This window comes from Bos mutus, chromosome 14 (genome assembly GCF_027580195.1).
Source record: "Bos mutus isolate GX-2022 chromosome 14, NWIPB_WYAK_1.1, whole genome shotgun sequence".
NCBI lineage: Eukaryota > Metazoa > Chordata > Mammalia > Artiodactyla > Bovidae > Bos > Bos mutus.
Window position 1 is genome coordinate 68,523,119 of NC_091630.1, and position 15,716 is coordinate 68,538,834.

Consider the following 15,716-nt stretch of genomic DNA (forward strand, 5'->3'; position numbering starts at 1 on the left):
CAACTCTCACATCCATACATGACCACTGGAAAAACCATAGCCTTGACTAGACGAACCTTTGTTGGCAAAGTAATGTCTCTGTTTTTTTAATATGCTGTCTAGGTTGGTCATACCTTTCCTTCCAAGGAGTAAGCATCTTTTAATTTCATGGCTGCAATCACCATCTGCAGTGATTTTGGAGGCCCCCCCCAACAAATAAAGTCTGCTACTGTTTCCACTGTTTCCCCATCTATTTGCCATGAAGTGATGGGACCGGATGCCATGATCTTAGTTTCATGAATGTTGAGCTTTAAGCCAGCTTTTTCACTTTCTTCTTTCCCTTTCTCAAATTTTAGGTCACACATTTTTTTTTTTTTTTCCAGTTGACACTCCCCAGCGCACTTCTGTTATCTTAGTTCTTATTTATAGGCATATGTTATAAACCCCACAAGACGCTGCTGCTGTTGTTTTACACTGTAAATATTCTTCCATATTTACCCCAATGTTACCAAAGGCAAGCCCACATACCCAGCACACCTGGAGGCCAAGCAAACCTAAACGTCAGAGTTTGAAACAAACAGTTTTATAGCAGGGCCAAGAAGGGCAAACAGGCGGATCCTCCTCAAAAACTGAACTCCCTAAAGGGTTTCAGCAAAGCATTTTAAAACATTTATTTTGTTGAAGTACAGTTGATTTACAATGTGATGATTTAGATATATATATATATTCAAATATTCAGATATATACATAAACACACACATATATTTGATATTGAATATAGTTCCCTGTGCTCTACAGTAGGACCTTGTTATTTATCTATTCTATATATAATAGTTTGCATGTGCTAATCCCAAACTCCCAATCCTTCCCTCTCCCAACCCCCTCTCCCTTGGCAGCCACAAATCTGATCTCTACAACAAAGCACTTTTAAAGTCGGGCGAGGGAGGGGGTCTCAGGGTCTGCGCCCAGCTTGGGCACAGTTCTCTGTTAGGTTGATGCATGGGAGACGATGCGGTGGCGGGGGGTGGGGTGGGAGCAAGGACCATACTGTCCTGCTCCGTCTCACTAAGACCATCGTTTCGGCTTTCAGCATCTCAATTGCATTATCACCAGCTGGGATGACATTCTTTGCACTTATCCTGCTAAGGATTTTCTGCGATCCATGGATCTGTGGGTTATCATTTATGAATTTTGAAAAATATTACATCTTCAAGTATTTATTTAACCCCTCTTTCTTCCCTATGGCACTCCAATCTCATGTAAAGTTAGACCATTTGACTGAATCTCACAGGCCCTGATGCTCTGATTAATTTTTTTCTATTGTTTTTATTCTAAGTTTCCTTTGGGCTATTTTATACTGTCCTGTCTCTACCTATGCTCATAGTGTCTTTTGCTCCTAATTCATCCAAATGAGTTCTTAATTTTGGATATTTTATTTTTTACTTTCTGAATACAATGGCTAACTGGGTGTATTAACTTGACTGAGCCACAGTACTCCAATATGTGGTCAGATACTATTCTGGATGTTTCCATGTGGATATTTTTGGATGAGATTGACGTTTTTTAATATTTATTTATTTATTTGGGGTTGCACCAGCACCAGGGCTGTTTGTTGCAGTGCACAGACTCTCTGGTTGTGGCTCAGTTGCTCTGTGGCATGTGGGCTCTTAGTTCCCCCTCCAAGGAATAGAGCCTAAATCCCCTACGTTGCAAGGTGGATTCTTAACCACTGGACCACCAGGGAAGTCCCAGGACTGGCATTTAAATTGGTGAAATTGGAGTGAAGCAGGCTGCTCTCCATAATGTGGGTGGGTCTCATCTAATCAGTTGAAGGTCTGAATAGACCAAAAGACTGATTTCCTCCAAACAAGAGGGAATTCTGCAGCAGTCTTTGGACTTTAACTGTAGCATCAGCTTTTCCTGGGTCTCTAGCCTTCTGGCTGTAGGGGAGCAGAATTTGCCACCCTAAAATATGTCTCTTTGGCATATTAGTTGTTTCAAGCTGGTTATTTTCTGAGAAACAGCATACATGGGAAGGGCTCTGAAAACCAAGTAAGGAGTTGACCTTTTGTAAGAAACATTTACATGTATAAAGGCAATCTCCATTTGGGATGACCAAATATCTAGAAACTCATGCTGGTGGAGAACTCAGTGACTTAAATCTGCATTACTGATCACTCCCCCTTAACTGACTGTCCCTGCCTTCAACAACCTGTTTTTCTCTTTGGCTGAGGATGGTATTTAAGGTGAGGGCTTCAGCCACTTCAATGAGTTACTCAGCTCTCCTGGGTCTCTCCCATGTAGACATGGTATTACACTTCTGTTTGATTTTCTCCTGTTAATCTGTCTCATGTCAATTTAATTCTTAGGCTAGCCAAAAGGGTAGAGGAAAATTTCTTCCTCCCCAACACAGCCCACCCTGGAGTTTTTGAACTTGCAGCCTCCCTGAGGTCATGAGCCCCATCCTTAAAATAAACTTTTTGTTTACATACACATTCTATTGGTTCTGCTTCTCTGGAAAATCCTGGCCAATACACAGTATATTTATTCGATTTGTTTTATAAAGTCCTATTCTCTGTTAGCGACTTAGCAGTAGCATTCTCTGTTAAAACTCTCAGTTTCAAGTCTACTATTGAACACACTTAACATAAAGTCCTTTCCTACTGACTCCATTATCTGGATTATCCCTGGGTCTTTCCCCCCAGTTGTTACTGTCACCTTCCGGCGTTGTATAAATAAGAGCCAGAGGCCACGACTACTAGAAGGTCTCTAGTTCCCTCTTTTACCAGATCAAGTGCACGAGGTGTTCTCCAGGTCAACTCCATCAGAGTCGAGCTAGGTTGGGCTGGACCCCAGAGTTAGGAAGGCGCATCCGACCTCCCATCCCTCTCCTCCCAGGCTTCCAGCGAAGGCTCAGCAGGCCCTCTCCTCATCCCGGAAAGCGTGGCAGATGCATTTCCGCACCTTCGTGCCCTTAAGCCTCCCACTGCCAACTCCTGCTGCCTTGCTGCAGACTCTGTTGAGTCTCTTCAGAGCAAGATCAGCTATGTGTTCGGAGCAGACCTCTTTCCTCCGGTGGGAACTTGGTCCTGAGAGCTGTGGGACTGCCGCAGGTGCCTGTCTTCCTTATACGAGGCCCGCCCTGGGTACCACCGCCAGCATGCGGGACCCTGCGCGTGTGCCGCGTCGCTTTCCAGAACGGAGCATGCGTAGCCGATTCCGCCGCTCCGCCGGGTGTTTGGGTACAGTCGGGATGGTGGCTGGCGAGGCCCCCCCAAGACGGGGCTGGGGGCCGCGGAGGCTCAGTTCCCCACTTCTGGAAGCCAATCCACTTGGTGCTTGGTCCTCTCAGCTCCCCAGCACATTTAAATATGACAGTTGCAACCCGCCTGGTATTTTCTTCTTGGTCCCGCGGGAGAAGACTGCCGGCCTCCTTCGTCCTGACGCACACCGGACGCCCTCTGACGGCTACTGAGTTTTATATGCTTACCTTGCATCCTGACTCATTACTGATTATTTTCGAAATTTGTTATTTGTATTCTTTATTCTCCAGGATTTCCCAGGTATACTACCACCTCATCTACAGATGGACCTGATTTTAATTCGTTCTCCATTCTAAAGCCTCTAATTAATATTTTATATCAGTGAATACTGGCTGAATTTCAAGTAGTGATGGGAATGCTTTACTTATAATGTAAGGTGATGACTTTAAGAGATTATATTTTCTTGAATATTTTTAATTGAAGGATAATTAATCTATTCCAAGATATTTCAAAGTCCATAGATTTATTCCTATGACATTTATTTTCATATCTATTAAAAAGATGAATCGCATTAACAAATTCCATGATATTTAACTATCTGAATCCTAGGAATATATCCTACTTTTTCTTCGTTTATTTTCTTGATGTGCTGTTGGATTCTATTTGTTAATATTTCTTTAAGATTTTTGCAATGATAAAAGATGTTGATTTGTAATTGTCTTTCTTTTTACAGTTTTTATTAGGTTGTTTATCAGTATTATATTGGCTTTGTTAAAATACTTTGGAAGTCTCTTTTATGTTCTCAAACAGTCTGTGTCATTAGGAATATCTGGTCTTTGAAGATTTTGTAGAATTTGTGAATTTTGTAGAATTATTTCAGATTGTGAAATAATCTAATCAGGGCTATTTCTTCTGGGATGCTTTCTTATATTTATTTATACTGAAACTGATCTCTTAAAGCTTTTCTCTCAACTGGGATAAATTTTGCTTACGTGTATTTTCCTAGGTAGTTATCCACCTCGTTTGAGGTCCCATATTTAAGGGTATATGAAATAGTCTGTTATCGTTTAAAATTTTGTCTTTCAGTAATTGCTTCACTCAGTATTTATTATTTGTATATTTGTACTGCCCCTCTTTTATTGATTAGGTTAGTCGTTTGCTTATCTAGTTCTTTTAATTTCTCAGAGAACCAAGTTTTTGCTTTATTACTCATGTCTGGGTTTTGTTCTCTGCACCATTTACTTCAGCTTCTAGCCTTATGATTTTCTTCTCCATACTTTCTTCTGTTGGCTTTGGTTCCTCCCCACCCCACCTCTCCAGTATTTTTGAATTCGTGTATTGTCATTTTTTCCCCTTTTACTAAAAAGTCAAACTTCAAGTTTTAAAAAACTTTCTTATAGTATTGATGCTTGATTATATTTTTGACTATATTTAAAATATTTGGTTCAAATTTTATTTTCTTGAGTTTTTCTTTTTTAATTTCTGCATCTTGAGAAGTCTGATATCAACCTTTTCTCTCTCTCTCTCTCTCTTTACATATATGCTGTGGAAGGTTTTGCATTAAAGGGTGCTTCTGTGTCTTTTACATTTTTTACTAGCGTAGTCTTAGCGCTCACTTTTCTGGGTCATTTTTCCAGAACAGGTGAGCGCTTTTAGTTTGGAGTTAGATCGTTTTGTCCTCTTGTTTGCCCGCCCTCATGCTACAGCTTCCAACTTAGGGTCTCAGGTGCCTGCCCTCTTGGAACTCGTAAGTGTGAGCTCACTTCTAAGCTGGTCTACTTACGGAGACCATAAATGGAGATTTTCCTCCAGTCGTTCCTCACGTTCGTCATTTTTTATCTCTTCTTCTTTTTATTGCCTATTGTTGTTCTGATTCAAGGTGCTCCTTCACACTTTCAAATGTTTTAATTCGGGCAGGAGAGTTTTATTCTGCTCCCTAGCTGGATGTCCGGGACATTTTCCAGGAGCGAGGCTTTATCTTCTTTACTTCTCCCCGCAGATTCGTGCGCTGGGTCGCGGCCTGCGGGCGCGGGGTCGCCCTCTTCCGGCTGCGCGGTGAAGTGCAGCTGCCCCTGCGTCCGCGCTCTGGTGGTGGGAGGGGTGGGTGTCCTCCAACATCAAGAGTCTCTCTGGCTGCTGCAGCTCTGAACTTCCCCTTCTCCCTCCCTTCTTTCCATGTGCCACCAAGCCTGCCAAGGGTGCTTGCTTCCGAAGAAAGGATGCGTCTCCCACTGCTCTCAGCCTGCAGTACCAGGGAGCCGTCCAGGGAGGCTGCCACCGGGCTGCGGGGACAGCAGAGGAAGGCAGAAACATCGCTGGCGGGCAGATAGCTCTCAGACCCCAGGACCTGCGTCCCCGGCCCAGAAGAAGGGACCTTGCCGAAACATGAGCTCACAGGTGGTGACTCACCCTTTGCCAATGGGACCAAGGCTTTAACTCGAGACTGTACCCTGAGGCGTGGGGTCCTGCAAAGCTGTCCAGGCGCCCACCTGGCGCCCACCCAGCCTGCTTCATCACACCCACATCCAACACCACCATGCGGTTTGAGGTCCCAGATTCACATTCAACTGGATTACTGCATGAAATGACAAACGAATAAACACACAATGTAAACCAAGATCCGCCCCCAGGCGGGCGCAGCTCCACCCCTTCTGGGCCCACCTCCAAGCCCGGCGACACCCCGCCAAAGGCCGGACAGCTAGAGGGGCTGCAGCGGACCGGAGGCTCTGGGTGCTCCACCACCCCCGAGGTGGAGGCTGGGACCTGCCAGGAAAGACGGGCAGGGGACAGTCCTTCTGGCTGGACCACTGGGAGGGGAAATGACCCCAACCAGCTGCACACCCTCGAAACTGGGCCTGAAGGGGTGCCGAGGCCTGGTGGTCGCAGCCGTCACCTGGGGGCCAGAGGCAACCCCTCTCAACCCCCTTTGCCTAGTAGTCACCCCCTTTGTCCTTCTACCCACTCTCCTGCTGGACCCCTGGGGGCAGGCATTCCCTGCTGCAAATCTAGATCTGGGACCCACACCCTGCCAGCCTGCTCCTCACAAGTGCTCAGTGGGGCATGATCAAAGAAATAAAGGCAAGAAGGAAAAAAGAAAAGGCCTGGGGGAACATGCAGGCAGGAAGTGGTGTGAAACCCACCTAGCTACCAGACACCCAGGTGAGAGCCTCTGGGCTTTGGCTGTGTGTTCAGGGTGCAGCCTCGGGAGACTGGGTCCCTGGGGGTCAGAGAAGAGGGCAGCTTTCCTGCCACACCCGGACACAGGCAGGACCCCGAGAGCCGCCGGTCTCCAAGTGAGGTTGAAGAGTTTGTTACAGGAAGAGAAGGAAGTACCCGCGGGGTGGAGCCTGACGGAGGGGGTGAGCCACAGGGGAGACGCCTTCTCCACACCCCTTCTCCCCTTTCTGCTCCAGCAGGAAACGGCCATCCTCACAGACCCCAGGAGACCCTCCCCAGAGCAGGGGCTGACAGGCCCCTGCACCCAGCCCCTCCCTGGGCTGACTTTGCTGGAAGGGCAGTTCCCTGCAGTTGGGAAGGGAAGGGGCAGGAGGAGGGGTCAGGGTGGGAGAGAGTGTCCCATGAGAACTAGGATCTGATTGACCTTAAATGAGGGGTCCAGGGCGGAGAGACCCGGGGGATGGGCAGGTGCAACTTGGGGAGCTCTGGGCAAAGCCTCCTTCTCTGCCCCACCTCCCTCCCCCACTCCCCCGCAGGCTAAGCTAGTGGCGTCATGGGGGCGCTGGTTCTAGCCCTGTGGGCTCTGCTGGTGTCTTTGAACCCTGCTGGCGGAGCCAGAGAGCCAGGTGAGGATGGCCCTCTCGGCTGTGGGGGCTCCTGGGGGCGGTGGGCACATCCCGCGGCGACGGCTCTTAGCTGGGTGGGTGCGCAGCGCACTCCTCCGCGGGGCCGGTGCTGCCCCACAGGGAAGAACCTGAGCTGCTACCAGTGCTTCAAAGTCAGGAGCCCGGAGTTTTGCTTGCCTGCGATGTGCTCCTCCACTGACCAGGTCTGCGTCTCCCACACGTTGATCATCACCCTGAGTGAGTACTTGGCCCGCGTGGAGGGGGACTCCGGGAACTCAGCCCTGGATCCTTTGGGGTCTCAGTGGGGAACTGATGGAGGCTCCCCTCAGGGGACCCCGGCCTGCGCCCACCTTTGCCTGATCCCCATCCTGAGCACAGGGGAGGGGCCAGCTGCTCAAGGTTGAGCCTGAGGGCTTCTGGAGGGGGCTGGCCGGTCTCTTTCCTTCTCTGGGGTGCCATTTGGCAGCCCATGATATGATGTAAAGCAATGCATACAGTCATATGTGTGCGTGCTCAGTCGCTCAGTTGTGTCCGACTCTTTGCAACCCCATGGATTGCAACCCACCAGGCTCCTCTGTCTTGAATTTTCTAGGCAGGAATACGGGAGCGGGTTGGCATTTCCTCCTCCAGGGGGATCTTCCAGACTCAAGGATGGAACCCGAGTCTTGCATCTCCTGCATTGGCAGATGGGTTCTTTACCACTAGCACCACCTGGGAGGCCCCGTGTGATTGTCATATATACCATACAGTAAGGTTCAACATAGTGAATACCATGCGTGCAGCAGATACAGCATGCATGCACACACAGCACAGCAGCTCAGCGTGAGGAGGAGAGTGGAGAGCTCCTCCAAGACGACCTTTTCTTCTGCAACTGGGTTATTCTGAGTGCCCTGCTTCCCTCCGGAGCTTCCTTCCAAGGTCTCTGCACGTCTCTGAGTGAAGAGGGGACGGGAGCCCCAGCTGGGATCAACTGGCCCTCCGGTTGCCCTCCCTTTTCTCTCTGCTCAGCTTCCCCCATCTCCCCGGGACTCCCAGGCCCCTGGCTGCCTGGGTGTCCAGGCTGTGCATGGTTTCAGGGAAGAGCCCAGACCAGGGCCAGCAGCCCTGAACCTTGCCTTTGCTGTGACCTTGAAGGTGACCTTGGGCAGCTGTGCTCCCAGCGCTTCGCAGAGCCTGGCCTGTGAAAGGGTCGGGAGAAGGTGTCAGTGCCCACTTGGGGACTGGCCTTCGCCGCCCACCCGGGCTTTTCCTTCTCCCGGATGCTGTCCTCTTCCCCGCAGGACTACAGGTGAAGACCCTGCTCAGCAAGCGCTGTGCCCCCAGGTGCCCCAACACCAACATAGAGTTCAAATGGCCGTCGAACTCGGGGGTGCCCAGCAAGATCGTCCGGCACTGCTGCTCCAAATCTCTCTGCAACAGGGCACCCGCCCGGCAGGAGGGCCCCAGGGCCCTCTCACGGGGGCTCCTGCTTCGGGTGAGCCTCGGCCTCCTCTGGGTCCTGCTGTGAGCACCTTCCCTCGACCCAAAGCGCACCCTGCCCCCGTCGCTCTCGAGACCCTGGGTGGCACATGCCCCCGAGGTGGTCGGAGGTGCCATCACCTCGCCGTGGGCCTGGCCACCTCTCCTGTCCCCAGCAGGGGCCCTTCACTCACACAGCCTGGGATTGTAGCCCCCCGCTGTGGTGGGGAATGCACATTTCTCAGCTTGGAGTAACAGCCCCTGCCCTGAATGGATGGTCCAGGCCCCGGTGTTGTGGGAGAAGAGGCGGGAAAGCCAGAGGCTGGCTCTGGCTCTGGCTCTGACCCGCTCTGCATTCTCCACGCCCACCATCCTGGCCACCTCTGTCCCTGGCTTAGGCAGAGTCCTGCAGGGGGACCGTGACCGTCACTCCTTCCAGAGACAATAAAGTCACTGCTTGCCCACACCCCCTCCTGCCTCCTCCTCATCTCTACCCGCTGTGCCCAGGCTCCAGCTCTTCAGCCAGCGCTCAGCAGACCTCTGTGGTTGGGCGCTGTCCAGCGTGGGAGTACTGCGCAAAGCTGTCCACCTAGGCTGCAGCCCACCGAATGGGGGACAGGACCAGCGCTGGGCAAGCAGGCACCACGGGCTCAAGTCCAGGTCCTCAGGAGGGCCGGCTAGCCAGTGGTGGAGAGGGAGGGTCAGCGTCTGGGGCAGCGGCCGGGCTCAGTGGTGCCTGCCTAGGGCAGTAGGGTGGAGGGGACGTTTGAGTGGTGGGGTGGACGGGACCCATGTTTGGTGCTCAGCTGGGTTGGACAGGGTAGGTGCTGATGGAAGGCCTGGAGGTGCCCAGGATGGCCCAGGCTTGGCTTGGTGGGGGCTCACCCAGGACAGGGCACAGAGAGGGAGCAGGTTGGGACTAGCAGAACTGATGAGAAGTTCACGGCTGTCCAGGCTGCACCAGGGCCCCACGGGCCATCCAGGGGGACGTCTTGGAGGACCAGGCAGCAGAGGACAGGAACCAAGAATCAGCGGGTGGGGGCAGCGTCGCCAGGCCGCAGGCCTCCAGAGCCAGAAGAACACTGGGTCCACACACCTGTTCGCCATGCCTGGTTTCTCAGGCTTACCCTGCCCGCAAGTCTGCACGCTTCCCCCAGACCCAGGGTCTGCACACTGGCCCAGCCCCAGGTTCTTACATCTGCCTCTCACCATTGCACACCTGACCCCAATCTCCAACTCCTCGCCATCTTCCCATAGACCAAGATGGGCCGGCTGGCCCTTGGTTCTCTGGGGCCTTTGTGGGTTCACAGTCTGGGTGTGGCTCCCCTCTGTTTAGGGAGACTGCCGGGGTGACCCGGAAGTCTTTGGATGAGAGTCCCAGAATGCCCACCTTAAAGCGGGGCCTCTCTCCCGCTCACTCAGGGTGTGGATTTTCATGCTGAATTTAAACCCCACCCCAGGTCCCCTGGACTGGCCAAGCAGACTGGTCACCATCTACTGCTCCCGTCTCCCGACGTGAGGTTCCTGGCCCATTGAGGCATAAGGAATCTCACTTCTTGAGTTTAGGCCAGTCCACAAGGCCAGTCCAGAAGGGAAATGGTCACCCGGTAGAGTTGGGGTCTTCCCTCCAAGCTAGGAATCTGTGTGTGTGATCTGGGTCAGAGGCCACCATGACCCGCTGTGCCAGCCAGTCTCTGCTTCCCTCTCCATGAAGATGGGCACCTTGAGGGCTGAGCATCCTGGTCTCTGTTCTGGACAGGGGGCCCGGGACTGTAGGCCTTCTGGGCATACTTTCAGATAGAAATCAGAAACTTTCCTGAATAAATGGATAAATGAGTAAAGACTGAGTGAAGGAAAGATGAAGATGATTGACAACCGCATGAGAAAGGTATTCTTGAGCAGTGAGTAGCTGCTTCCTGGTGGCTGAGCATGTGGTTTGAGAAGAAGCTGGAGCCGTCCTCAACCTCTCGGCTTCCCCCGGTCCCTCTGACCTGAGATAATGCCGGATCACAGCCTCCTGACACCACACCTTCCCGCTTTTCCCGGGGGCCTGAGCAACACGTGGCCACCCAACCCAAAGCTGGTCTGCGCCAACAGCAGGACCGCTGATGTGCAGGCACCACCGCAGCCATCCTCAGCTTCAGGACTTTTGCCGCAGAGTCTTTGGCCACTGGAGTCTTTTTTCACAGTCTCTGCTGGGAAACTCAAAGCCAGCTACACCCTCCATTCCAGCAGGTGTCCAGCTTCATGCCGACACTCAGACGTGCCCAGTGCAGTCTCCATCTGATCACGCCTTGCCTTTCTCTTCTGCCCCACATCCTTCATAATTGAGTTTCTGGTTCTCTTAGTTTGTACTACCTTAACTTTAACTATAAAATGGATTTGGTGAGCCAGCGTTCATAGATTCCCCATCCCCTGACCTCTGTTCACCGGTTCTGCCTGCAGAGTTCTCTCTGTCCTCGTCCTGTCGTGGGGCCTGATCCCACTGATGGGGCCTGAGTGTCCCCCAGATGGCCCGCAAGAGGTCGGGGCTCTAAGAAGGCACTGCAGGACAGCCCGACGGCAGTGTGTGTGGGGAGGCGGGGAAGGGACTCTGAAGACCTAGGAGGGAAAGCCGGCAGTGGGGGCATCCCACTGCTGCTTCCACTCCCCTTGCCCTAAAAAGAGAGACCCAAGCACTGCACGTTCCCATCCGCCATGTCCGTGGTCCAGCCACGGGTCAGGCTGCGTGTGAACGCCACACGCCGCAGAGCCCAAAGGACTCTGCTTTCCTTCACGACCTGTCCCCCCTCCACCCCGCCAAGGTCTTCTGCTCAACCTTGAACAGAGCAGTCTCGTACTCTCACATTGTTCCAAATGTCCAGATTTTTATCATTTAACAATAAATTACCCCACAGGCCATGTTCTCTGACCATATCCACTTAAATTAAACATCTAAAACAAAAAGATAAACTTTTAAATCCCAACTATTTCTGAATTATTACATTTCGATTAGTTCATCTGTTGAACAAGGAATTATAATATGATTTTTTTAATTCCTTCAACTGAAGGGTGATAAAATCAAGACAAAGCTCTATTTTAAAAAGAAAATGGGCAATGCAAGGAAAATGGATAGATTACAGGCTTATGTAATGAAAGAAGAGGTGCTGAAACATCAAGAAACCATGTGATTAAATCTAGAACCTGGAAAAAGAAAAATTAGACCAAAAGAAATCAAAATTAGGTCAAGAGTGTGATTTAGTGAAATAGGAAACCAAAATGAAATAAAGAAGATCCACAAAACCGAGAAACTAACAACCTATCTGACTGTGATGGTGGTTCTATCGGTGTTTACATTTGTCAAGCTCAACAAAGTGTCCATTTCAAAGCGGTGCTTTTTCTTGGATATAAGTCACTTTAGCAGAGTTGACTGAATTATCACCGAAGAGTCATTGCATGGAATAGGTATAAATATTTAGATGCAATGAAGTATTCCCTAGTGAAAAATACAGATTACCAAATTTGACCCAAAAAGTAAAATTTCCAAGTTCCTTTTACAAAGCAAGCATAATACTGATAGCTAAACCTGATAGCTGATGATGATACTAAAGAGGAAATTAGAGCATTTTGTGGATCAGTGCAACAATCTTAAATAAAGTAAAATATTAACAAACCAAACTCAGCAGCATATGATACAATATCATGACTCTGTGTGTATCAGCCCTGGAGGCAGGAGCTTGACTGTATAGGAAGGTGCTGGATACAGTCACACAAAGGTGCTGGACAGGACTGGCACTCCCTAACGTTGTATTTGAGACACGAGCAAACGAAAGTAAACAAGCAAAACAAGTAGAGGCAAGAGAATTCGGGAATTACAATCCCTATTGCAACTAAATAGTATGTCTCAAAAACCCTGAAAAGTCAATGGTAAAACTAGAAAAATCAATAAAAGTCATTCAGTAAGTTAGTACAACATGAAACTGAAGTGAAAATCAGTAGCCATTTTATACATAGGCGATAGCCAACCAGAGGCTGTAACAGGAGAGAATTTTTTATTTACTATTGGAGAAGAGGGACCTAATATTTAAAAATAAATCTGACTAAAAACATGCACAATCTAAAGGAGGAAAATTCAACAAACTCCCAAAAGATGCAGCAGTAGCTTTGAACAATTGTAAAAACACTCCTTACATTAAATATCATTAAAATGTCAGTTCTTTCTAATTTATAAGATTTTTAATTAATGTGATTACCATAAAAATAACAGTGTTCTTTTTTTCAATTGGACAAGTTGAAAGACAGGTAAAACAAAAGCATTCAAGATCAGTTAGGAAAAGAATTAAGTTGTGGGAGTAATTAGTACTACCAGAGGTTAAAATATAACTTCTAAGAAAAAAAAAAATTTAAACAATGTGTTACTGTTCTGTGACTGGACAATCAAATGAAGTAGAATAAAAAAACCAGAAATATACCCAAGAACATACGGAAATTTAGTGTATGATAAAGGAGGAATCTCTAATCACTGGAGCAAAGATGAACCTTTAAAAAATAATTGGTTTGTGAACAAATAAGTGACTACATAGAAAAAGTCAAAATTGGATCCATACCCATGAATCCATACATCATACCTGAGAATAAACTAAATATTAAACAACTAAAACTATACAAATACCCAGAGAAACGATATGTGAGTATCTTCATAACCTGGGTGTGGAAACAGGCTTCCTATGTATAATTCAAAATCCAAATGCAAGCGAAGATAGACTGATTTGTTTACATACAAATGTAAAGATTTTTCATGACATACACACCACCCCCCAGAGGATATAAAGAAATTAAAAAATTTAGGGTGAGGGAAGGGGGCTGAATCAAACATGAACGATACATGAAAAAAATTAACAAAGATATATGACATAACACATAAATACAAAAAAATATGCTTGCCTCAGTCATGAAGTAAATTCAGAGAAGATGGTGCCATATCTGCTACAGAGGGTGTTGTGCAGAGCATGGGGCTACAGGGTCAGAGGCAGCCCTGGCTTGGAGGGGACACTCTCCTCACCCACTGGACGCAGCTATAAAACCAAAATGAAATACATGGGGAAGCCACATGAGGACTCTGAACAGAAAGTAGTAGAAAGATTGGGAAATAAGACTTTGAAGTCCCCCTTTTCATCTCCTCTGGTTTTCTCTAGACTTGACCTATGACAAGACAGCCCATAGCCTTTTTTTTTTTATGCTTTTGAACTGTGGTGTTGGAGAAGACTCTTGAGAGTTCCTTGGACTGCAAAGAGATCCAACCAGTCCATTCTAAAGGAGATCAGCCCTGGATGTTCTTTGGAAGGAATGACGCTAAAGCTGAAACTCCAGTACTTTGGCCACCTCATGCGAAGAGTTGACTCATTGGAAAAGACTCTGATGCTGGGAGGGATTGGGGGCAGGAGGAGAAGGGGACGACAGAGGATGAGATGGCTGGATGGCATCACCGACTTGATGGACACAAGTTTGAGTGGACTCCGGGAGATGGTGATGGACAGGGAGGCCTGGCGTGCTGCGATTCATGGGGTCACAAAGAGTTGGACACGACTGAGCGACTGAACTGAACTGAATGAACACAGCTTGCAGGATCTAGTTCTCTGACCAGGGACTGAACCAGGAGCCAGCAGTGAAAGCACTGAGCCCTAACCACGAGACCGCCAGGGAATTCCCGAGACAGCCCGCATCCCGAAAGTGAACACGGACAGAAGACGTGGCTCCCTCTTGGTCTAACTCATTGAGTGGGGAAAATCGCGACTTCAGCAGCCCACAACTCACCCGAAGCTCTTAGAGAAGGGAGCTGGCCTCTCCAGTCAGAGGATCTGTGACCCCAAGTCTCTGGGGTAAAACCCACTGACATTTTTCTCTCGATCTTCCCCCCTCATGACCCCAAGTGTGGCTGCAGTGGTGGGAAGTAAGCAGCACTGTGGAATAATTAAGCTCCAGCTTTCTGACTGAAAATGACGGAAAAGCGGAACCGCACAGAACTAGAAAATGCCAGAGGGACTGCAGGGGGTGAGCAGCCTGGGAGAGAATCCCGTAAAGATGTTTACGAAAAGATGGGCTTTCCAGGTGGCACTAGTGGTAAAGAACCCACCTGCCAATGCAGGAGATGCGGGTTCCATCCCTGGGCTGGGAAGATCCCCTACAGGAGGAAAGGGCAACCCACTCCAGTATTCTTGCTGGGAAATTCCATGGACAGAGGAGCCTAGCAGGTGCAGTCCGTAGGGTGGCAAAGAGTCAGACACAACCAAAATGTCTTTGCACTTAGTAGGCTCACTCCTGAGCAGAGCAGTCGGTGACAGAGGCTGCAGCTGCAGACACCCCTCCCAAGCTCTGAGCTCCCGTCAGGAGCCCACAGTGTGGACACGACCCTGAGGGAAGGTCTTGAGTGGTCCTTCCTTCCCACAGCCTGGGCATGGCTGTGGGGGTCCTGGGGTGTGTTTTAGGCACCAGACGGGGCTCTGTGTGTAAAAGAGTGAACGCGTGTGTCAGAGAGCATGTGCGTGACTGTGACGGTGTGAGTGTGTATAACTACAGTGCAAGCGTCTGGCAGGTACCACCTTGGTTACAAGGGACCGAAGCCGACACCACCATGAACACAACCACACCTCCTCCACATAAACAAGCCCAAACGAACACACTTTCCACGAGACAGTTGGCCGTCACTCTTCCAAAGTGTCGAGGCCCTGAAAGAAATCAAGACTGAGGCCTGTTCCAAATCAAAGGGACCTCAGGAGGCCAGACAAGCGGGTGGGACCTGAGGCTGGGTGTGTGGTGGGCGGGAGAAGGGCAAGGGGGGCTCGGGCAGACTCAGGAAGGGTCTGTAAACCGGATCATTGCTGCGTGTCAGTGTTAACTTTGCCATTTTGATCACTGTACTATGGTTATATGCAATGTTAAAATTTGGAATATCTGTGTAAAGGGTTGTATAGAATACTTCTATACTTGTTTGCAACTTTTTATAAGCTTGAAATTATATTCAAATGAAAAGTTTAAGCTATGAGCCTCTCTTAACAGAATCCTAGTCTTGTACTGCTCTTTCATATAACTAGAGAAGGATATAGATTTTGCCCAAACTACCACCCTTCACTTTATCCAAAACATTTGATAAGTAGTATTTTCCTCATCTATTCTGGGTCTTTCAAAAAATATTTAAGGACTTCTCTGGTGATCCAGTGGTTAAGAATCTGCCTGC

At 49.0% G+C, this 15,716-nt stretch overlaps 1 protein-coding gene across 1 annotated transcript; it reads left to right on the forward strand.

Moving 5' to 3' along the window:
• The first annotated feature begins 6,962 nt into the window (after window positions 1-6,962).
• LY6L (lymphocyte antigen 6 family member L) lies at window positions 6,963-8,936 on the forward strand. Its single transcript, XM_070382845.1, has 3 exons — window positions 6,963-7,045; window positions 7,166-7,282; window positions 8,326-8,936. The coding sequence occupies exons 1-3, from the start codon at window positions 6,973-6,975 to the stop codon at window positions 8,550-8,552; spliced, it is 417 nt and encodes a 138-aa protein (XP_070238946.1). The 5' UTR covers window positions 6,963-6,972; the 3' UTR covers window positions 8,553-8,936.
• Window positions 8,937-15,716: the final 6,780 nt, after the last annotated feature.

Excerpts from the sequence above, each read along its gene's own strand:
- LY6L (XM_070382845.1), top strand. The coding sequence starts at position 6,973 with ATGGGGGCGCTGGTTCTAGCCCTGTGGGCTCTGCTGGTGTCTTTGAAC. Across the intron at positions 7,046-7,165 it reads TGGCGGAGCCAGAGAGCCAG|GGAAGAACCTGAGCTGCTAC; the intron begins GTGAGGATGGCC and ends GCTGCCCCACAG. Across the intron at positions 7,283-8,325 it reads CACGTTGATCATCACCCTGA|GACTACAGGTGAAGACCCTG; the intron begins GTGAGTACTTGG and ends TCTTCCCCGCAG.